The sequence below is a fragment of the Dama dama genome, chromosome 14 (assembly GCF_033118175.1).
Source record: "Dama dama isolate Ldn47 chromosome 14, ASM3311817v1, whole genome shotgun sequence".
Lineage (NCBI taxonomy): Eukaryota > Metazoa > Chordata > Mammalia > Artiodactyla > Cervidae > Dama > Dama dama.
In genome coordinates, this window is record NC_083694.1 from 51,880,413 (window position 1) to 51,905,581 (window position 25,169).

General features: G+C 38.5%; 2 protein-coding genes across 2 annotated transcripts in view; one reads left to right on the plus strand and one right to left on the minus strand.

Moving 5' to 3' along the window:
• The window catches only part of ANKRD45 (ankyrin repeat domain 45), a 39,878-nt gene extending 17,687 nt beyond the window's left edge, over positions 1-22,191 (minus strand). Inside the window, exons 1-3 of the mRNA XM_061161253.1 lie at positions 21,830-22,191; positions 13,315-13,482; positions 1,195-1,289 (exon numbers count right to left, since the gene is read on the minus strand). Coding sequence (XP_061017236.1) covers positions 1,195-1,289; positions 13,315-13,482; positions 21,830-22,181 — 615 coding nt within the window. The 5' untranslated portion in view covers positions 22,182-22,191. The remainder of the gene's footprint in view (positions 1-1,194; positions 1,290-13,314; positions 13,483-21,829) is intronic.
• On the plus strand, positions 6,511-8,596 carry TEX50 (testis expressed 50). The gene is made up of 2 exons (XM_061161159.1): positions 6,511-6,834; positions 8,357-8,596. Exons 1-2 carry the CDS (start codon positions 6,511-6,513, stop codon positions 8,594-8,596), a joined length of 564 nt encoding a protein of 187 aa, XP_061017142.1.
• Positions 22,192-25,169: the final 2,978 nt, after the last annotated feature.

Below are 25,169 nucleotides of genomic sequence, written 5' to 3' on the forward strand. Positions count from 1 at the left end.
ATTTGTAATAATAAGGAGACATGAATAAATTTATTAAATGTCCTGTCCATATTATTAAATAAGCAACATTATTTGAAGAAGTATAAAGAATGAAGTGGATTTGTAAAGATGTCCATAATATATTCTTTAAAGGAAAGGAGAAAATTAAAGAATAATTTGTATAGTATGATCCTATTTTTATAAAAGCAAAATCTCTTATATTAATAAAACTATATGTATGCATATATATTTATATAAGTGAAGGAAAAGTATACTGAGATTAACACAAAATTGCTATTAGAATCATAGGGTAATAAGATTCAACAGGGTAAAAAGAAAATTATTAAGCCTGCTTTAGATGTTTTGCTTTTAATCTAACCATTAGTATAGGTACATAATATTTTCTAGCTCAAATAATCAAATACTTAAAAACTGAAATTAAAAAGGTTTTTATAGTAACTAGTTTGAAAAACAAAGCACTGTTTGTGGCAGAAAGATTGTTTTGCAAATTAATAGATACAACAGCTCTTCTAATAGCATTCTATCTATACTTTATTTCATAAGAGATTTTGTAAAATGTTTTACAAACAAGTGAAATGTGTGTCTTATCATGTTCTCAGACTTGCTGATGTCTTACACTTTTAGCAATAGCTAATTCTTTTTCATAAGAATTAAAAGTCACAGAAAATTCACACAATGTCCTGCCCAGAAATGAAAGAAATAATTTAAAACCCAAACACATTTCTAATGCCTTTAGCATACCTTTTTTTTAGTGTACATCAAAAGAAATTAACTAGTTCACATGTAGTACTTAGTATATGGCAAATGTGGCAAGCTGGCTTTACAATTAGCTATCTTTACACCTGTGTATTTTTCTGTTATGTAAATTTTGATACATGAAAAAATAGGCAGTGTATATAAGTATACATGTAAACATATAGACCAAAATATATGATGTATATGTAAGTTTTGAAGCAAACTAATGAAATGAGTATCAGTGGACCCCACTAATCAACAGAAGAACAAGAACACTGCCAGTGCTATTAATGCTGTTTCTGTCAGCAGTTTAATAAGAAAGGGAAAAAAAGGAAGGAAGGGAAGGAGAACAGAGCAGTGAGGACCACCACCTACCTCTAGTGCTTTAGTGTAGGAGTTAGATACAAGGGGCAAAAATCTCAAAAGACTTCAGAACAAAATATAAGCACAATGTTGTACCTTGTCTTCCTTATAAAGCTTCCCTGGTCCCTTTTCTGTATCTGTAACAGTTGCAGAGACCTTTGCAATATATTTTTTCAGTGCCAGCCTTGCTTCTGAAAAAACAGGACAGTAAAAACGCTTAACAATAAGGCAAAGACCAAAAAAATTCGCTCAACAGTTTATAATGTAATTTTATAAATCCAGAGCTTTATAAAGACTGTGTAGATTTATTATAGTTTTCCTTGGGGAAATTCAAGAAAGATAACACTTAACTAACACAGTGATTTGGGGTACTCACTATATTCGTGTGTGTGTGTGTGTGTGTGTGTGTGTGTGTGTGTGCGCGCGCGCATGTGCTCAGTCACTCCATCGTGTCTGACTCTTTGCAACCCCATGGACTACTGCCATCACACTCCTCTGTCCATGGAATTTTCCAGGCAAGAATACTAGAATGGGTTGCCATTTCCTACGCCAGTAGAACTTCAATTGCGCTAAAATGTTTAAAGAGCAAATAAATACAAACTGTGATACCAAAGAAACTATAGTCAAAATATCTACTCTGGAAAGTGAAAGTGAAGTCGCTCAGTCGTGTCTGACTCTTTGCAACCCCATGAACTATACAGTCCGTGGAATTCTCCAGGCCAGAATACTGGAGTGAGTAGCCTTTCCCTTCTCCAGGAGATCTTCCCAACCCAGAGATCAAACCCAGGTTTCCTGCACTGCAGGTGGATTCTTTACCAGCTGAGCTAATCTGGAAAAAGGAACGAAAAGTATTTCCAATAGAAAAATTACTGAGACTTCCCTGGTGGTCCAGTGGCTAGGACCCTGTGCTCTTGATGCTGGGGACCCAGGTTCCATCCCTGGTCAGAAAGCCATATCCCACATGCCACAACTAAGAGTTTGCATGTCTGCATGCTGCAGCTAAGACTCAGTGTAGCCAAATAAGTAAATGTCATTTGTTTTACCCTTTAAAATAAATTAAAAATAGCTTCCCTCTTTAAAAAGTGTTTAAAATAATCCCATTCTCTATAAGCACCCATCACAAAATTTGCAAGACTTGTTTAAACAAAATCACAACACTGAAAGAAATATAGAGACAGATTGAATATAATAAACAGTAGATTTATTGTTGTTGTTTAATTGCTCAGTTGTGTCTGATTCTTTACAACCTCATGGACTATAGCCTGCCACACTCTTCTGTCCACAGGAGTTCCCAGGCAAGAATACTGGAGTGGGTTACCATTTCCTTCTCCGGGGGATCTTCCCAGATCAGGGATCGAACATGCATCTCATGCATTGGAGGAGGGGTCTTTACAGCTGAGCCACCCTGGGCTTCTACATGGCTCCAGCCCACGTAGAGTCAGACAGGACTTAGCGACTAAACAACAAAAAAGGATTAGCAAAGTATTAATAAGACTTCAAATTAATTTAACAATTGATCATGTCCTGTGACTGCTGTAACAAATTGCCACAAATCTGGTGGCTTAAAACCATGCAAGCTTATCCTGTAGTAAATTCTAGAGGCCACAAGTCTGGAATCAGTTTAGCTGAGCAAAAATCGAGGTGCTGGTGGGGAAGATTCTTTCTATGGAATCTGAAAGGAGAATCTCTTTCTTGCTGTTTTCCATCTCTAGTGCAGCCTATATTCCTTGGCTGGTGGTTCCTTCTTCAATTAAAATACACCACTCCAATGTCTAGTTCCATCATCAAATCACCTCTTCTTCTGTGTCAAATCTCTCACCTCTCATTTATAATAAGGACACTTGTGACTACATTTAGGTCCCAGCTGGATAATCCACGACGATCTCTCCATCTAAAGATCCTTAGTTTAAGGATCCACAAGATCCCATATGAGGTAACATGCTTAGGTTCCAGGGGTTAGAATCTAGATATCTTTGGTAGACATTTTTCAGGCTACCACAGCCTGCCTTCTGACCCCCACAAACTCACATCTATCCCACATGCAAATACATTTACCCCATGCCAGCATCCAAGTTTCAATCCATTACAACATCAACTCATGTTCAAATGTTCATTTAAAATATCATCAGCTCGAAAGTCTCATCTCCACATACAAACAAGGTATGTGTGAGACATTGGTATGATCCATCCATCCTGGGGTAAAATTCCTCTCTATCTGCAGACCTGTGATACTAGAAAACAAGTTTTCTATCCCCAAACATACTGGCGGGACAGGCACAAAGCAACAGTTATAGATACTGCCATTTAAAACGCGAGAAATTAGAAGGAAAAAAGGAGTCACCTCAGTCTCAAGCAATTCTGAAATCCCACAGGGCAAATTCTATGAGGTATCATAGCCTGGGAGTGATACCTCTTGGCCTACAGCTCCAGCCTGAGTCATCCTTCCTTTTTCATGAAAGATGAAAAGTTTTTGCAGCTGAACAGTCTTGTCAATTACAGCTTCAAACCTGTCATTCATGTTGCAAGCAGAATCCTCTAAACTGGAATCTAAGGTTTAGGTTTTGGCTCCACTAGTTGGTGACCTGGAGCCAGTGGTGGTTCCAGAATTTCAGTAGAGGAGGAAGTTTAGCAGAGGAATTAGTTTGAAGAGGCAACTAAGGGACTTGTCATAAAACTGTATTTGTATAATAAGCATGCTGATTTTACTGAGTGCATATATTTATTTTGGGTGGCCTGGTAGAGAAAGGAGCTTACTGCAAGCATCTTCTAATGCCACCAGACCTATCAGAGCATTCAGGCAGCAATATACCACAGACTGGGGAGTTTATAAACAACAGAAACTTGTTTTTCATAGTTCTGGAGGCTGGCAAGTCCAAGATCAAGCTGCAACATGGTTGCAGTCTAGTGAGACCCTTCTTCCTTCACTGCCAGCACCTTCTCACCATGCCTTCACATGGTAGAAGCGGCCAGAGAACTCCGTGCGGACACATTTTTATAAGCCACTGATCCTATTTATGAGGGTTCCACCTTCATGTCCTAAGCATTTCCCAAAGGCCCCACGTCCTAACACCATCACATCAGGTATTAGAAATTCAACATATGCATTTGTGGGGGAACACAAACATTCAGACCATAATAGTATCTTAACCCCTCTAACCTCAGTTTCTCCATCTACAAAGCGGAAGTATTATAATACCACCCACATACGGTTGTTCTAAGAATTAAAACATAGTATAATGCATGTAAATTTCTTGACACAGTGCCTGGCACACAGGAAAGTACTCAGTAAGTTTATTATTAGGTCACTCCTCTCCTCCAAACTTTATAAGTAACTCCCTACTGGCTACTGAATAAAATGCAGGGCCCTCCAAGACCTATCTAGCCATAATCTTTCCAGCTTCATCCCTTCCTACATTCATCCAGAGACCCTATCAATCATTTACTTCCTGTTCCCTCTGACTGCTGGTATCAATAGGGCTCACTCCTTTAGTTCTTCAGGTCTGTCTTCAAACATCACCTTACCAGAGAGGCCTCTCCTGATGGCCCTCTGTAAGTGTAAACACACACTCATTCATTCACTTGCTGGCAACTTCATAACCCCCTTACCACTCTATTTTTCTTCATAGCACTTCACAGAAAAATAGATTTAGATCATTTTATTTTCTGTATCTCCCTACTAGAAAGTAAACTCCATAAACATAGTATTATGCCTAGTTGTGTAAGTATCCTCAGCTCCTAGAACAGTATTTAGCACATAGGAAGTGCTCAATAAATATTTATAAATGGAATGTTACTCAGCCATAAAAAAGGAATGCATCTGAGTCAATTCTAATGAGGTGGATGAACCTAGAGTCTATTATACAGAGTGAAGTAAGTCAGAAAGAGAAAGAGAAATATTATATACTAATGCATATATGTGGAATCTAGAAAGATTATACTAATGAATTTATTTGCAGGGCAGCAATGGAGAAGCAGACATAGAGAACAGACTTATGGACATGGGGTAGAGGGGAGGAGAGGGTGAGATGAAAAACTGATTCATTAGAGGGTCAGCAAAAAACTGACTCATTAGAAAAGACCCTGATGCTGGGAAAGATTGAAAGCAGGAAGAGAAGGGGATGACAGAGAATGAGATGGTTGGATGGCATCACTGACTTGATGAACATGAGTTTGAGCAAGTTCTGGGAGTTGGTGATGGACAGGGAAGTCTGGCGTGCTGCAGTCCATGGGGTCACAAAGAGTGGGACATGACTGAGTCCCACTGAGTGACTGAACTGAACTAAACTGAATGGTTTACACAGATGCCCTCTCTGCCATCCACCAAAATTCTACTCATTCGTCAAAGCTTACTCAAAATGTACTCCTATGAAACTCCTAATTCCCCCTGGTAGAACTCAGTGCTCTATCAGCCATTACATGATTATAATTTGATCTAGCCCTGAGTATAATCTGTCCTGTAATTTTTTATTTTCCTGTTTTCTGCTTCTACTGCTAGACTGTAAGTTCCTTAAAAGCAGAGTCTCTTTCACATTATCATATACCACACTAATCTGCCATCTCTTTTTCATACAATCATGCCAAATTCCCTACCCCTCACCATCTGGTAGTTACCACATTGTCACCAAAAAGATATGTCAAAAGGGGGAGTCACTCAGTATTTCCTTGACTAACTGAAGAGAAGAACATTCCTGAATTTAAGAAAAAACAGAAGTAGAAGCTAGGTTGTATATTACCATGATAATGATATTACCATGATATATGACTGTAGCTACTTGGCGCAATGGTGAAGAATCTGCCTGTCAATGAGTGGGCAAGGAGACTCTAAAGCCACAGGTTTGAGCCGTGGGTTGGGAAGATCCCCTGGAGTAGGAAATGGCAATCCACTCCAGTATTCTTGTCTGGAAAATTCTATGGACAGAGGAGCCTGGCAGGCTACAGTCCATAGCATCGCAGAGTCAGACACAACTGAGTGCACACACATACACACACGCTTTTAAGTAGATGCTAAAGTACCATACTTCTAAAGGGTTGGAAAGGATACAGGTAAGGTGTTTCCATGAAATTCTATTAATATAATGATGATTTAAATTTATTGGCTGTCAAAATATTAGCAAAGTCTTCATTTTTTTCAGAAAACTGAAGAGGCTCAAACCATTCTGGCATAAAAAGAAAAAAGTATCCCTAATAAACCCAAGGTGATTGGTTAGCCAACATCTTTTAGTCCCGGTGTGGTTCTTTATGACATCACTGAATTTATCCTCGAGTCACCATGGCTGATGATGTTACAATGATCATCAGTGTATATTTTGCTGCCTAGTTATCTTAAGTGCCTTGACTGGAGTACCAGGGCATTTCTGCTCTGTCTGTAAAAAAATTTTTGGCTGTAATTTTTTTTCCATTTGAGAAAGAAAGATGTCTACTCAAGGACTATCCCTGATTTTTACTCTGTTGTTTATCTGCTTCTTCAGGGAGAGCTTCTGCATTTGTGATGGTACTACCTGGACAAAGGTTGGATGGGAGATTTTTCCAGAAGAAATGCATTATTTGAAAGTTAAGACAGCTCCATCTCACTGTCTACCTTACCCTCTGGACAAACTATGCTGCAATTTTGCTAATATGGATATATTTCACGGTTGTTTAAATCTTATTTATATTTTAGTACAAGCTCTCTTTTTAATCCTGTCTGTTTTGTCTGCACATTATCTGTGGATGAAGTGGAAGAAACACAAAAAAAAGGTGATGCTAATAGTAATAGCTATAGAACATCAAAGCGTTTAAAAGATAAGATTATCATCTTCTCTGGAGAGAGAACCATGTCTTCTTCATAAGCTTCCCCACTCCCACCATTCACCCCAGCATCTATCACACTTTCTTACACATATCAGGTGTTCAACAAAACTGTACTGAATTAGAAGGTCTTTAAAATAACCTATTATTTTATTTTATTTTTTTTGCTTGTTTTTGTTTTTTTCATTTATTTCCACTAATTGGAGGCTAATTACTTTACAACATTGCAGTGGGTTTTTTCATACACTGACATGAATCAGCCATGGATTTACATGTATTCCCCATCCCGATCCCCGCTCCCACCTCCCTCTCTACCCGATCCCTCTGGGTCTTCCCAGTGCACCAGGCCCGAGCACTTGTCTCATGCATCCAACCTGGCCTGGTGATCTGTTTCACTATAGATAATATACATGTTTCGATGCTGTTCTCTCGAAACATCCCACCCTCGCCTCCTACCACAGAGTCTAAAAGTCTGTTCTGTACATCTGTGTCTCTTTTTCTGTTTTGCATATAGGGTTATCATTATCATCTTTCTAAATTCCATATATATGTGTTACTATGCTGTAATGTTCTTTATCTTTCTGGCTTACTTCACTCTGTATAATGGGCTCCAGTTTCATCCATCTCATTAGAACTGATTCAAATGAATTCTTTTTAATGGCTGAGTAATATTCCATGGTGTATATGTACCACAGCTTCCTTATCCATTCGTCTGCTGATGGGCATCTAGATTGCTTCCACGTCCTGGCTAAAAATAACCTATTATTTTAGATAGTTTAAAGTTACAAAACACATCAAGAAAGTAATGAGCTACAATGAGTATAATGTATAGGAAATGCAGTTATCTATCTGGGCTCTTAGGTAAATCACTGTATCTTTCTCTGCTGTCTGATCAATAAAATGAAGGATGTGGAACAAGAGATCTTGTTAGATCCCTTCCCGATCCATCTAAAAAAGCTAAGTATACTGAAGTTGGTGTGTATATTATTTAACATACTGTAAACTAATTTCTAATTTTAGGATAACTTTCTGGAAAATAACACTCAAACTGATTCCCCACTTTGCCAGTGTTACTATATTTTGAGGCAATCTTAAAAGCTCATTGACCTTCACAACAACTATATATTTATAAAATGTCTATGATTTTATCACATTACATCTTAAGGTGATTTAGTAAAGGAAAATAATGTACTAATATTTTATTTCTCCCAGCAGAATGCTCTAACAATCATAGAAAGTACTTATTAAATGTTTGCTGAATGGTGATCATGATCACTACAACCTTACACAAAGGCATATAAAAAAGAGCATTTCTTCTGCATTTTTACCTCTCTTCTATAACAACTTTTTCTTTGTATAAGTAAGTAAAGTGTGATATTTGGAGCTTAAGCATATATATCCAGAAAACAAATTTAATTTGAACTACAGTAAGGAAAAAATTCTGTAATATCATTTGTTTTTCTTCTTTTAGCTAAAGAAACAAGTCTCCTTGGATACAACTGGTAACGATCTAGAAACCCAGTCTGTCTACGACATTGACCAAATACTCTGCAGACTGGTGGCCACAACATCAATGATGACCAAATACCTGAATCAGATGTCCCATCACCCTCAGGCTAAGAAAGCCAAGCACCGAAAACTAAAACGAAAGAAGACTGAAGAAGGAGAAAAGGAGGCAGAGTATACTAGACACATTCATAGGCAAATATAACTCAGTCCACTAGGGAGACTACACAAGAAATCTATTGAGGGAAATCATGGAAGGACAAAAGTGATTCTTTGAGATGCTTTGTAATTTTTTGGCAAAATTCTTTACTGAAACTTTCCAACGAAGTCTGTACTGAAAAGTTATTTCTATTCAGCTAAAACAGCATCCATGCTTACTAAAAAGTACTAGGGGAAAGACCATATACAACCACCGCTTCATGTTTAAGTGTTCTGTTCTTTTTAATGTGTTAGATTGCTAATCAGTAAGCAAACTGTAGAATAGAATCTTGATTTAGTGTTTCAATAAATCTCTGATTTAAGCAATTTTTGTGAATTCTCTTAGTTTCCTGAGCAAATTTTATGGCCACGTGCAGATGTTTAATTTCCATCTCAAATTGTTAAAATAGTATGGAAATAATAAGGAACAGATTAATTTCTAAGTATAAATGTTCCCCTTTTCAGTATAATAAATAAAGAATTAAGTATCAACACTTTTTTTAAAATTTCAAACTTCTGTTGATAAGACACGTAAGTTTTAAAAATATTTCACTTTTGTTGATCAGTCACCTCATTTCTTAAAGAATCGTTTCTATATTAAAAAAAAAAAAAAAACTGAGGGACTGAGACGGACAGATTTTCTTAACAACATATAAAAGAATCCCAGAAAAACATGACAGATTTATAATATACCTCCCATCAATAAAAGGAAAAAAAAAACTTTAAAAAAATCCTTTGTAAGTAACAGATAATGCTATAGTCTTAACAAATAACAGAAGGGAATAAGTTCTGCCTTGTGTTATTGTAGATTATTAAAAATTTACTTATGGTTCCACTTTCCAGAATCCCTTACTTTCACTCTTCCTTAACACAACATTACTCCCACATTTCCATGAATATTTGTTCCATACCTTCAGAGTTCTGAACAATCAACTAATTCTATATATATGTGTATATATATATGTATTTCTTTTAATATAGGACCCTTGAACAATTAAAAAGTATAAACCTTGAAAACCCAAAGAAATTTATCTCTAATGGTCAAATTTTCAGTAGCATGGAGGAGTCTCTGGGGTAGGGAGTCCTCAACCCTGTAAACCTCTCCAGGTGACTCCTATTCTGATCATTAGAGCAAGAAATGGAAGTGGTTTATATTCTTATTAAGTCTTAATTAAACAAATGCTTAACTTTATGTTGACTAGTTAGCATTTCTGACACTCCACAGCTACATTACCATGAATCCTTACAATTCCATCACTCATCTGGAAACAGAACACTAGTTTATAGCATCATAGTCTTTTCTCTTCATTACTAGGAAATGGTAGGTCTAATTCCTCCAAGACTGTAAGGACCCAAACTAAACAGATGGACATTAGGGGGAAGGAAATTGAAATTCGGCAGGGAGGGCACACAGGAGTCCTCAGGGCAGAGTGTGCTATGTGAGGCAGACTGCAGCCTTCTCCTCAGGGCCCTCCAGGCCCTCCAACCTCAAGATCAGCTGGTGAGCTGGGGGGTCCAGGTACAGGCTGAGGGCTGTGTCCAGCAGAGCTCCAGAGCCCTCCCCATGGCACCCACTGGCCAGGCTCAGGCCTTGAAGCAGCTGCTGACCCATCCCTATTTCTCCAACCTAAGAGTGGCGGTCTCCACAGGTCGTAGTCCATGGGACCTGGCCCCCATTTGGGCAGACTGAGGGCCAGTTGGTCCTAGGCACCTGGCTCCCACAGTGATGACAGCTGGGTGGGATCTGGGGACCTGGCCCTGAGGGTGCCACCCGCTGAGATCTGACTCCTCAGCTGGACCTGAGCACTGGCAGGAGGACCCGGACTGGGTACTGGATGAACGCTCCTGGGTAGGGTTACTGGCCCATGCAGGGACTCCTCCTCTTAGCCAGGCTAACTTTTGACCTTGGAGGGCAAAAGTTGAGGGTCAGGACCTTGCCCTTTCTTGTAGAATAGAGAATAACATTTGCTTTGATAGAGTTTTACCTAGCCGTGACCTGACCTCAAGAACAAAAGATCTGACACCAAGAAGTCTGCAACAACTAACCATGCCCCTTCCTTCACCTTTCCTATAAAAGGGCTTTGCTGAGAGCTTTCAGGGAGCTCCTGGGTTTTTTAAGGCATGAGCCACCCATCTACTTACATGGCCCTGCAATAAACCTTTCCCTGCTCCAGACTCACATTTTGGCATTGTTTGGTCTCACTGCATGTCAGGCCCGTGGACTTCCGCTCAGTCACAAAAACCAATGAAACTTTACGCTCATAAGCCCCAAACTTTCAGAAAAGTTACAGCAAAGTTTGTTCCTGGATTGTATTTTCTTAAATACCATGGGTCATTCTTCAAAATTGGACTTTAAATTATGTAATGTGAATTTTGGTAGATCGCCAGTCCAGGTTTGAGGCATGAGACAGGGTGCTCAGGGCTGGTGCACTGCGATGACCCTGAGGGATGGGATGGGGAGGGGGGTGGGGGGGTGGTTCAGGATGGGGAACACATGTACACCCGTGGCTGATTCATGTCAATGTATGGCAAAAACCACTACAATATTGTAAAGTAATTAGCCTCCAAATAAAATAAATTAATTTTTAAAAAATAAATAAATAAAAATTATATAATGTGAATTTTGGTCTTCCCAGGTGGTGCTGGTGATAAAGAACCCACCTGCCAATTCAGAAGACATAAGAGACATGGGTTCAATCCCTGGGTCAGGAAGATTCCCTGGAGGAGGTCATGGCAACCCACTCCAGTATTCTTGCCTGGAGAATTGCAATGACAGAGGAGCCTGGCTGTTACAGTCCACAGGGTGGCAAAGAGTTGGAGATAGGTGAAGCGACTTAGCACACATGAATGTGAATTTCACCTAGAACTAATTATTCATGAGGAGGTCAATTAAATTTTTGCTATTTTCTTTTTGTTTATGCATCTGATCATAAAATTGAAGGTAACTGACAGAAATATGGCCCCTCAAAAATATTTAGTGCAAGTGGACAATTAAATACCAAATAATCTACAAAGTATAACTCATCTTTTTCTTCCCAAATACTTCCCTCAATTTCCTTACTTCCATTAATTCTCCCAGTTCCCTTTTTATTTTACTGATAAACAACTCCTCAAGGCTGCCATATGAATCTTCCTAAAGATCACTTTAATCCTCTTCCTCTTCTACATGAAATCTTCCAATGGCTCCCAATGGCTACAAAAATGAAATGTAAACACCTTAGCCTGACATTTGGAGGTATAATCTGACTGGAACAATAGCAGCGTCACACTTCAAGTGTGATCACCCAACAGGCATTGTGCTGAGACATGGTTTATAGCATCTCATCTCATTCTCACAACTCCCCCAAAAGATAAGGACTATTATGAGCCCCCTTTTCTGGAAATTAAGACTTAAGTATAAAGAATTTAAGTATCTTGCCCAAGGTCACATAGGTTTCAAGGAGAGACACCAGTATTTCAACTCAAGCAATTTGATTCAAGACCCCATGTACTTACTTTTCTTTTATTAACCTGCCTGTGCTGTAGCCTGCTTATGTAAATTATATTGACTTGCTCTTCCAGTAAGCCAATCTCATCACTGTTTCCCCAACACGTCACTTCCAGTCATAAGGTTTTGCTCACACCCTTTCTCCTTAGTCTGTGTATACAAATCCCACCATTTCTTCAAGGCCCATCTCAACTCCAACATACTCTGACTTCATGTTCTCTGACCACCCCACAGCATGACCCACCTGCTCTGCCAATTTTAACTCTTAACTATAGTCTTTCTGATATTGTTATTTAACTGTAGGATGCATCTATAATTTATCACCCCTCAGATAACAAATGTCCATAGGGCAGGAACAATCTATGTATCACAACATAGCTGTGTACCACAACAATGCTATGCTTGTAATCCTAGAAACACAAATGCAGAGAACTACACAAAATGAATGCCATGAACGTCCTTGGTACGAGTTTTATAACCAATGTTTGTCACATACATAATTACACAGGTATATCTTCCTGAAATCTCTAAGCTCTATTCTACAGGTTAAAGAAATACTGTAAGAAAAACAGTAAAACTCAAAATAGTACATAGTTTTTGACCTTTGATTAAAGCACAAAACACATACAGAAAAGTGCAAAATTTACAAGGGTACATCTCAATGAATTTTCACAAATGAGCACACCATGTTAAGAGTCACTAAATTAAGAAAAAAGAGTATTATGCCCCAGAAGTACCCTCCCTCATGCCATAATGAAACCTGCTATTCAGACTTCTAACACCATGGATTAATTTTGCACAGCAAACCATTTTAAATTATTACAACTGTTTCTACCTGGGGAATCAAACACATTCCTCAAGTATGCCATTCTTTTAAACATTTAAGGAATGGTCCACTCTGCTGAGGTCTCTCAGAAAATGGCCTTGAACCATGTATGTATTTTATACATACATTCTTATAGAAGATTATTGGAGAAATTGTTAGAAGGTGGTAAGAATATAGTTTCTACTAAATACAATGTTTTAGGCCAATAGCAAAAAAAAAAAAAAGAAGGCAGATTTGATATATTATCACCAACGGTGACTATGGTTATGTCTACAAATAAAAAATCCTAATAGAAGGTGAAAATGTTAATCACCTCTTGGCTTTGTTAACGACACAGCCTGTAACTCGTACTTACGGGAGGGAAACCCAGCAGTGAGTCAATTTGCTACTACTACCTTGTAAGCATCCTTACCTGCCCAGTCCAGGAACTCAACACACTCAGTCTGGGAATATCGAGCAGCAACATCCCGAGCTCTCTCCTCCCGGAAGTTCAGAGCTTCTATATCAACATCCAGTTCCACCAGTGCTTTCAAAGTCTCCAGTCGACCCCAGGCTGCAGCACAGTGTAAGAGTGTGTAACCTAACAAATAGAATGAGGATGGTCAGGTCAAAAAGACTACATTGTTTCAGGCTCTTCTACAGAGTACAAGATAATAATGATAATCAGGTATTGAACAATTACTACAAGCCAAGTATTATCCTCTGGCTTCCCTGGTGGCTCAAATGGTGGGGAATCTGCCTGTAATGCAGGAGACCTGGGTTCGATACCTGGATCAAGAAGACCCCTGGAGAAGGCAATAGCAACCCACTCCAGTATTCTTGACTGGAGAATCCCATGGACAGAGGAGCTTGGCAGGCTACAGTCCATGGGGTCACAAAGAGTCAGACATGACTGAGTGACTTTCACAGCTATTATCCTAAGTGCTTTACATATAGTAAGTTCATTTATTTGGTTAAAAAAAAAAAAAACACCCCTATGAGGTCACAACTATTATAATCTTCATTTTACAGGCAAGGAAACAGAGGTCCAGAGAAGTTAAACTTGCCCAAGGCACATAGCCAGTAAATGATGGACACAAGGAATCAACACAGGCAATCTGAGCTCTTCAACATCTTCTGAGGAAGACGACGATCTCCCTAACAGTCATCTACTGGAACACAGTTAAGATTTATGACTTTAGTCTAAGAAATTTTCATCAACCTCTAATTACTCCATTATTGTTAACACAACCATACAAATTACTACAACTGTGTATGCCTTTGATTTGGAAATTGATCATTTGAATTAAAACTGAAATTGTGAGCTATCAAATTAGATAGCTATTTCTTAGATTTACTGAGGCAACTACCCCACAAAACTGGGAGCCAAGAAATATCCAGATATCACCTTCCCGAAGATGTATTTCTTCAGCCAAATGGCCCACAGCCCCTGATTTGCTGAGAAAGGGGACACTACCTACGGAAAAGACACCACGATAGCATGAGCAGGAGGCCATTTCAAATGAGATATTCTCCAACCTTACATTGCTTTTCTCAGGGCTGAAATTACTACTAAATACAATGTTTTAGGCCAATAGCAAAAAAAAAAAAAAAGGCCAGTGGTAACACCTAAAAATTTTCCTATTTTTTTAATATACATAGTTTAAAAATAAGAAAACATGATTTCTAAACAGAGAGAGGCTTTTGCCAAGGAATTTGAAATCTTCATACGTGGTTTGTTTTTTCTCCCCTTGTGGGAGATGGTGTGTTTTCTAGAAGGAAACACACAGATCTTTGTACTACATTAATTCCATAGCCTTCCCAGGAGAAGAACATTTAAATAAGATGATTTCGAAAGCATCCAGACAAGAGGGGGGATTTTCCTAAAGTTCTCCCATGATATTGGCAATGAATAATTGAACCCAGAAGTGAGATACAGATCGTTACATGTTAGAAATCTCAGCAAGAAGAAAGGGACCATAAATGGAATACTGAAAAATCAGAATTGGTTCCAAGAGAAAAATAATCTCTACATGGAAGACTACTGGTTACTAAACAGAGAGTCAACTGAGCATGCAGTTCACATTAAGGCAAAAGATCAGACAAGAGGAAAAGCAATCTTCTCCTCTATACAGGCACCGTTCTATGCTCTCCACAAGTATCAACTCATTTAATATTCTCTACAATCCTGTGATGTACAAAGTAGTATTGTTCTCATTTATAGATAAGAAAAAAAAAAAAAGCACAGAGAGGATAAGAACTTTTCTCAAGGTTGCTTAAATTGACGAAGGTCATTGATAAGGTAAAAATCCCAAACCTGAGATGATGATAGTCACAAACAAGTAATAGGCCATGGAGCAAAATACTCACTTACCTAGAATATTTTTCACAACCTGCCTACCAGCAGTACCAGACTCTTTGAATTCTCCAAATCATATTGTTTCATATGATTTTGCATATGCCGGTTGTCTCTGCCTGAGAAAATTTTTTTAAGTATAAATTTTATCTTTACTTAGCATTAATACCAGTATTTGTAAAATTGAGTTCAGAATTTATTTTTTAAGTTAGTGAAACTAATACCCCTTTTTCTGTTCTTCAATTTTTTTACATTTATTTTTATTCTTGGCTGCCTTGGGTCTTTGTGGCTTCGCATGAGCTTTCTCTAGCTGCAGTGAGCAGGGAGTACTCTTGCTATGTGCAGGCTTCTCATTGCAGGGGCTTCTCTTGTTGCAGAGCACAGGCTTTAGGTGCACAGGTTTCAGCAGTTGCGGCTTGTAGGCTCTAGAGTTGAGGCTCAGTAGTTGTGACCCACAGGCTTAGCTACTCCATGGCATGTGGAATCTTCCCAGACCAGGAATCGAACCATGTCCCCTGCATTGCAAGGCGAATTCTTATCCACTGAGCTACCAAGGAAGTCCAAGACTAATACATCTTAAATACAAAAATATATAAACATAAAATATCAGATAAAAGCATAACTGTCAAACAAATGTTAAGTATATATTGTCATTCTATTAGCAATATAAACTGTCAGATAAAACTAATAAAAATTAAAGATTAAAAAGCAAATACTATTAAAATGAAAAAACTATAATTATGAAAATCACAAATAAAACATTATCTTTCAAGTAGGTCAATGGTTTCAACAGGACATTTCTGTGCAAATTTTTTCAGCTATTGAAGTTTTTCTCACTCAACATTAGTTGGAAGTAGTTATAAACCAACACCAAACACTTTCCTTCAAATTATCTCATCTCTAATTTTAAAAGACAGAGATATATCTGAACAGCTTTTTTCTTTTTTAATAGAACTGCAATCTTTCTATTGAGAGTAGGTTGTAATCTTTTTCTCCAAAGAAAACACTGATGGCTCATATTTGTCTTTTTTAGTCTCCACATATAAAGAGAGACAGAATCCATTTCAGTTTCCTTATCAGTTTCGAAGCTGTGCGATTCACGTTCTACTTGTTTGGGAGGCTTGTGAACTCAAGAATTATTCTTACAATAGAATTTGCAATACCACAATTTGGACCATCTACATTTGTAATCTTCAGTTTGCCTTTTTATATACACTGAGCAATTAAATCATTGAAATTGTTCTCAATCCAAAAATGACTCTAATTTCATATGTTTAAAATACCAAATAAAACTATTATACCTATAAAAAGGCCAGCATTTCATCACCTAAAATTGCAGATAAGTACACCAGGATAGCAAAAGTATTTTAACACTAAAATCTGCTATTGCAATTACTATCTGATACTGCAGTTACTGCCACCTGCCATGCCTTATCCTTCAACTTCGTTTGTCTGATAAACTCTTGGTCATTATTCAAGATTCCATATATTGGACTTCCTTGGTGGTCCAGTGGTTAAGACTCCACACTTCCACTGCAGAGGACACGGGTTCAATCCGTGGTCAGGGAATTAAGATCCCAAGGGCTACATGGTGCAGCAAAAAAAAAAAAACTGAACATATTGCCTCTTCTATAAAGCCTTCCTTGACCATGTCCAACACTTTCAGGTAAAGCTGACTAATCTCTCCTCTGAGCTATTACTGTACCTTGTCTCATCATATATCATCTATTTACGCATCTGTTTTCTGCTAACTGTGAACCTGATCAAGGTTGCTGAATTCATTCATCTTTCTATCCCCAGTTCCCAGCTCAAGACCTGGCTATTCCTCCACCTTTAACAAATAGTACCTGACTGTAGGGAAAGGCAGAGTTTAAAACAGTATTTCATTTCAATCATGCTTGTTTGAGTGTGGCCAGGTTGAGAAACCAAAGCCTTACCAGAACCAAAGGTGGTTCCATCAATAACCTACAAACTGCAAACAAATGTCCTTGGCTCAAACAGAAAACAAGGCACTTCCCAACAGACCAGAAGTCAGTAGTGCAGAGAGCTCAGACACTAAGAACTGTTTCATCCTCCTTCCGTCAGATCAAAGAGAAGAGATTGTAAGAACTGTTTCATCATCCTTCCTTTGAATCAAAATTGTCCAATTCTCCAATATTTAAAAGGAAAGGAAATCTTGAATATAAATGTAATCTCTGGGAATCATCCACAAATAAATGGCATACATCTTCTTAAAGAGATATCTACCACAGTTCTTCACCCAAAAGTCCCTTAATTTTAGGCCAATGGCTTCTTATGTCGCAAAAATCAATAGTGTTCACATATATATGCACAATTGTTGATCCTTAAAAAAAGAAAATTCTATCATTTGTAACAACATGGATGAACCTGAAGGGCATTATGCCAAGTGAAATAAGTCAGAGAGAAAAAGCCAAATACCGCATGGTATCACTTAAGTGGAGAAATCTAAAATAAAAAGTTAAACCCATAGAAACAGAGTAGAAAAGTGGTACCAGGGGCTTGAGGAGTGGGGGGAATATGGAGAGATTGGAAAAAAGGTACAAACGTCAGTTAGAAGATGGAAAAGATCCCAGGACTTAATATATAACACAATGACTATAGCTAATAATTGTACTACATACTTGAAATTTCCTGAAAGTAGAACTCAAATGTTTTGACCAAAAAAAAAAAAAAAACAATCTTTGCACTGATCTGTTCTCCCATGTAAACAAGCTCATGGGAACTGAATCAATACCAACCAAACAATAAATTTACTGGTAAACTGTAATACAATTCATTATTTTATAATGATTTAAGTAACAGAACTGGTCATGGAACAACAGACTGGTTCCAAATAGGAAAAGGAGTATGTCAAGGCTGTATATTGTCACCCTACTTATTTAATTTATATGCAGAGTACATCATGAGACATGCTGGGCTGGATGAAGCACAAGCTGGAATCAAGATTGTCAGGAGAAATATCAATAACCTCAGATTTGCAGATGACACCACCCTTATGGCAGAAAGTGAAGAAGAACTAAAGAGCCTCTTGATGAAAGTGAAAGAGGAGGGTGAAAAAGTTAGCTTAAAACTCAACATTCAGAAAACTAAGATCATGGCATCCAGTCCCATCACTTCATGGCAAATAGATGAGGAAACAGTGGAAACAGTTGGCTGACTATTTTCTTGGGCTTCAAAATCACTGTAGATGGTGATTGCAGCCATGAAATTAAAAGACGCTTACTCCTTGGAAGGAAAGTTATGACCAACCTAGACAGCATATTAGAAAGCAGACACATTACTTTGTCAACAAAGGTCTGTCTAGTCAAGGCTATGGTTTTTTCAGTAGTCATGTATGGATGTGAGAGTTGGACTACAAAGAAAGCTGAGCACCGAAAATTGATGCTTTTGAACTGTGGTGTTGGAGAAGACTCTTGAGAGTCCCTCGGACTACAAGGAGATCCAACCAGTCCATCCTAAACGAGATCAGTCCTGAGTGTTCACTGGAAGGACTGATGTTGAAGCTGAAACTCCAATACTTTGGCCACCTGATGTGAAGAGCTGACTCATTTGAAAAGACCCTGATGCTGGAAAAGATTGAAGGCAGGAGGAGAAGGGGATGAAAGAGGATGAGATGGTTGGATGGCATCAATGACTCAATGGACACGAGTTTGGGTAAACTCCGGGAGTTGGTGATGGACAGGGAGGCCTGGTGTGCTGCAGTCCATGGGGTTGCAAAGAGTCGGACACGACTGATCAACTGAACTGAACTGAAGTAATAATCACCAAGTTGACTGATACAATTAGGTTAGCCAGTTCATGCATACATTTTATTATAAAATCATCTTCATTGAAATGGCAAACAAGCTTACAATTTCCCAGACCATCATATATCATCTAAGTCTTGGTTTCTTTTAATTTAGCAATTCTCTCAATTTCTTTGTCTCCTCTGGCATTTTACTATAAGCAGCAAGAAAAAAGCAGGATGCACCTTCAACTTCTGCTAAATGAGAAGATTTCATGGTAAGCATGAAATCAGAATGAAGATATGGATTATCTTAGAGTACATCATCAAACTCTAAAGACTGTATACCTATCCTCACAGACTGGAAAATATCTAACAAGAGGATGGCAATACCCATATCAATTAGTCAAAGCACCCTCTCCCTGGAGTGCTGGAGGTACACTTCAGATATTTGATTTAGGGCTCTCATTTTCCTTTATGTAGTATGATTTTGAGACATTACTATTAGTCCCATTTTTATGGATGAAGAAACGGTAGCATGGAAAGGTTATATAACTTGCCCAAGTTAAATAGCTTAAAATTCAATATTAGATAAATTTTGCTACAAGTTTTCCACAGCCTCAAGAAAGGCTTCTTCTGTTCCTATTTCCCCAAAAGCTTTCACCATGAATGAATGCTACATTTTCTTTCAAAAGACTTTTCTACATCTATTGAGATGACCAGGTGGTTTTGTTTACATAATCTTTCAGTGTAATGAATTATACTAACAATTTTTCTAATGTTAAAGCCATCCTTGAGGTTTCCCTGGTGGCCCAGTGGTTGAGAATCTACCTGCCAATGCAGGGGACACAGGTTTGATCCCTACCCCAGGAAGATCCCACATGCCGCGGAGCAACTAAGCCCACGCATCACAACTTCTGAGCCTGCGCTCTAGAGCCCAGGAGCCACAACTACTGAAGCCAGAACACCTAGAGCTTGTGCTCTAAAACAAGAGAACTGCTGCACGGAGAAGCCCATGCACCACAACGAGAGAAGAGCCCCCGCTCTCCACAAGCACTCGAGCAGCAACAAAGACCCAGTGCAGACTAAATTGATAAATAAATCTTTTTAAAAAAAGCAAATCCTTGCATAAATGGGATAAACCCAAGCTAGTCCAATAAATGTTTCAACACACATTAGATTCAATTTGTTAATATTTTAAGATGCTTGCATCTGTGTTATTAAATGATTGGCCTATAATTTTCCTTTCTAATGCTGTCCCTAACTAGTTTTGCTATAAAAGTTATCTCATAAAATAAGCAGTTGTCCAACTCTCTTTATATTCTATGGAAACTTTGTATAAGCTAGAGATTACTTCTTCCTTATAAGTGTAGTAAACCATATCTTTTAAAACATTTGAGTTAGGAATTGGAAAGGGTGGGAGAATCAGGCAGATTCTGATTATTTATTCAATTTTTTAAAATAATCGTTGATCTAATCAAGTTTCTTTCTTTCTTGACTCAATTTTGGTAATATATATTTTATTGAAGAAACTGTCCATTTCATCCATGTTTTCAAATGTATTCTCATGAAGTTGTTTATGATATTTTCTAATAATTTTTTAAATCTTACTTTTTCCTCTGTGAATGCTTCATTTTAAAATTCCAAATATTATTTACACTCTCTTCTTCTTATAATATCACATATCAAAAATTATCAATATTATCAAATGTTTTTTCAACTTTTTTTCACTAAACCAGTTTTTGGTTTTGTTGATTCTCTTTATCGTGTTTGTTTGTTTGCTTGCTTGTTCTGGTTGCATTGTGAAGCTTAAGGATCAAGAATCTCAGTCCCCCAGGGATCAAACATGGCACCCTGCAGTGGAAGGCGGACTCCGAACCACTGGACTAACAGGAAATTCCCTCTCTATTGTTTCTTTATTTTCAATGTCATTATTTTACTCTATTATTTATCTTCTTCTTTCTTTGGATTTTCAGTTGTTATTTTTGTAACTCCTTGAGTTAAATAACTTTCTAATTTTCAATATTTTTTATTCTAATATATGCATTAAACTAGATTTTAATTTTAGTTTTATTTCACAGGGTCTGACATAGCAATCCTATTGCCACCTAAATGTTTCATAATTCCTATTACATTTTCTGTCACCAACAGATAACTGAAAGTGTGTTCCTGTTTCCAAAATTATAGGGATTTTCAGTAATCTTTTTGTCACTATTTTCTAATTTTATTTTAGTGTGGTCAGAGACCACAGACTGCATGCTATAGTTTATTTGATAATTGTTGACACTTCCTTTATGGCCTAACACATGACAAGTTTTTTTAAGTGTTCCACGTAAGCATGAAGAAAATGCATATTTGCTATTTGCTAAAGACCACTGTTTCATTTTCTACAATGACCATGTCTTATAGTTCCAATCTGAAAAAAAACAGTGACTTAATTTAAAGAACTAATTGAATAATGACTGCAAAAATGAATAAATCTTCCAAGGAAATAGGTGATAAGATTATTGAGCATTTACTATATACCAACTTTATATTAGCATACTTAATCCTCATAACCTATAAGGAAAACCTATGAAGAAAATACAATCATCCCCATTTAGTAGATGAAACAGAGACACAAAATGATTTGGTAACTTGCCCAAGTCACACCAGTTAATAAATATCAAATTCTGTATTCTTAATTACTATGCTATAATAACATGAATACACACACATTCATATATATATACATACACACACATAACATATGCAAAATATAAAGCAGACACATCAAATTTACCCAAATTTAAAGACAATACATGCTATCTTTAGGTAGTTAGAAGTAATAGTGATGAGAGAAAATACCTCTGGTGGTTTTCTCATTCAGATTCACACCATATTTGGCCAAAGCTCTAATCACATCACTTTGCCCAGCCATGCAAGCTGCATACAACAAATTTCTCCCAACGATGTCTTCCTCCAAGAGTAGCTGCATGGCCTGCTCATGGTGAGAGTCCTCAGGATCCTCAAAAATCTTCTGCAAACCTTCTACATCCCCTGTGAGAGCAGGTGGTAAGAGGGGGTTAATGGTGACAGTTTCCTCTGCTTCTTTGGATTCTTTTTCTTCTTCACTATCATCTTCTTCCTCTTCTTCTTGTGGTGAAGAAAATATTAATTTTTCTGAACTCTCTGACTCTGGGGGTACTTCTGGCTCCATTAACTCCAAAAATACCTGAGATCAAAAAAGAGAAAAAGTAATAGAAACATACTCAAATCAGCATTTGTTTATTTATTTGTTTGATCAGTCAACTGACAATATGAATGGAATGAAAATGTTTAGTGGTTCAAAATAATTATAAAATAAGATATTTCATTCACTCAATCAGTAAGGTTTATCATGCACCAACAGACTGCCTGAATACATACTAAAATGCTGAATGTGTGATGCAAACCGTAAATTCAATAGGAACAGGAGAAAAAACATCAATGTGGGTGAGATTCATCAGGAAAAGATTGAAAGAGAATGTTAAAAAGACTCATCTGTTTAAACAAGGGTCCATGTTGGGGAGAAGTAATAAATACAGTTGGATCATTGAATCCAGATTATTAGAACCTTAAAAATTAGGTCACTTTGCCGACAAAGGTCCATATAGTCAAAGCTATGGTTTTTCCAGGAGTCAAGTACGGATGGGAGAGTTGGACCATAAAGAAGGCTGAGTGCTGAAGAACTGATGCTGTGGAACTGGAAAAGACTCTTGAGAGTCCTTCAGACAGCAAGATCAAATCAGTTAATCCTAAAGGAAATCAATCCCGAATATTCATTAGAAAGACTAATCCTGAAGCTGAAGCTCCAACACTTTGGCTACCTGTTGCGAAGAGCCGACTCACTGGAAAAGACCCTGAAGCTGGGAAAGACTGAAGGCAGGAGAAGGGGCAAAAGAGGATGAAACGGTTGAATGGCAACATCAACTCAATGCACATGAGTTTGAGCAACTCCAGGAGATAGTGAAGGACAGGGAAGCCTGGTGTACTGCAGTCCATGGGGTTGCAAAGAGTCGGATACAGCTTGGCAACTGAACAACAGTGTGAAATGAGCAAAACTGTGTGGTAGTTTGAACATTCTTTGGCACTGTCTTTCTTAGAGATTGGAATGAAAACTGACCGCTTCCAGCCCTGTGGCCACTGCTGAGTTTTCCAAATTTGCTGGCATATCGAGTACAGCACTTTCACACCATCATCTTTAAGGATCTGAAATAGCTCAGCTGGAATTCCATCACCTCCACTAGCTTTGTTCATAGTAAAGCTTCCTAAGAGCCACTTGACCTCACGCTCCAGGATGTCTGGCTCTAGGTGAGTGAGCACACCATTGTAGTTCTCTGGGTCATGAAGATCTTTTTTGATCACAGATAGTTCTTCTGTGTATTCTTGCCACCTCTTCTCAATACCTTCTGCTTCAGTTAGGTCCATACCATTTCTGTCCTTTACTGAGCCCATCTTTGCATAAGATATTCCCTTGGTATCTCTAATTTTCTTGAAGAGATCTCTAGTCTTTCCTATTCTGTTGTTCTCCTCTATTTCTTTGCATTGCTCACTTAAGAAGACTTATCTCTCCTTGCTATTCTCGGGAACTCTGCATTCAGTTGGATATATCTTTCCCTTTCTCCTTTGCCTTTCTCTTCTCTTCTTTCCTCAGCTATTTGTAAAGTCTCCTCAGACAACTTTTTAGATATTGAAAAAACTAATATTTTTGTTTAGATAATAGTTTTTCCCATAAGAAATATGTAACTTATGTTTACTACAGAGTAGGTTTATGCTATTGTTAAAATAATTAATAAATCTTTTTTAAATTCCGTTTTAAGTTCTAATTCTTACTAGATTTGTAACAGTTACTGTATGAATATTTTCTTGGCCCAGAAAAATTCTAACATGAATCTAAACTGCAACCCCACCGCATATAACCAACAGTTCATACAGAACAAGACCATGGAGAGAGGAGGTCTGGAACTCCGAAGGCAGAATGGCAGAACAGACTATGAGTCAGAAGACCCATGCTTTAGTCCTGCTTTATTAACAATGCAACTTTTCTGAACTCACTCTCAACAATGAATTGAGACTAGCTCTGCTGTACTAAATTAGCGTGAATTTTAACTATAAAAGTTGCATTCTTTAGAGGCTGCTAAGGCCCTCATGGGGCTCCCTGGGTGTCTCAGTAGTAAAGAATCCACCTGCCAATGCAGGAGATGTGGCTTCCATCCCTGGGTCACGAAGATCCCCTGGAAAAGGAAATGACAACCCACTCCAGTATTCTTGCCTGGGAAATCCCATGGACAGAAGAACCTAGTGGGCTATAGTATATAGGGTCTCAAAAAGTCCGACGGCCACTTAGGAAGTAAACAACAACAATGCACTCCTAATATAAAATCACATAGGTCTCTACTTCACAGGCATCAGAGTCTGGTCGGAAAGACACAAGCAAATCAGCAATGACGCAGTGGGATGAAGGACGTGATAAGCAAAGGGTGCTTGGAAAGGAAAGAGACTGGACCTCTAAATAAGACTCAGAGTGGGGAGGTCCCCGGAAGGCTTCCCAGAAGAGGTGACACTTGGTATTGAAGAGCAGGAGTCTCAAAAGGAGAAGGTAATGGGATAAGCAAAAACAAAGGGCCAGGAAGGCAGACAAGGCTGTATGAAGTTGTGGTAGAGGGATAAATCTCAAGGGCCTTTAAAACCAACTGAATTTTTTCTTCACAAAATGTAGTCCCTTGAGGATTTTAAGTGCCAGCTCAAGGAGAAGGCCTCAAAGGGCTCCTAGGGTTAAACAAAGGGAAAGTCGGAGGGCGAGGATGCGGAGAGAGGCAGCCTCAGTGGAGAGCTGGGAGTGGGCCGGAGGGGACACCTGAAGCACAGGGTCGGCCCACGGGGCGCGACCCGCGACGCAGCGCTCGGTTCTGAGGGAAAGCCTGAGGACGCCGCGATGGTGCCCACTCTACTCTAGCCACACCGAACAAAGTGGCGGGGAGATGCCAGTTCTCCTCAACACCCACGCGGTGCGCCGACCCTCGCCCCTCCGTCCGCGGACCCAGACCCTGGACCTTCGGACTCAGACTCACCGCTCCCGACGCCCCAGGATTGCGTGGTTACCATGGCGACGGCGCACCCAGCGCGCGGTAGCGCCACCCCAAGCGCTGCGGCTGCGGCGCGCAAA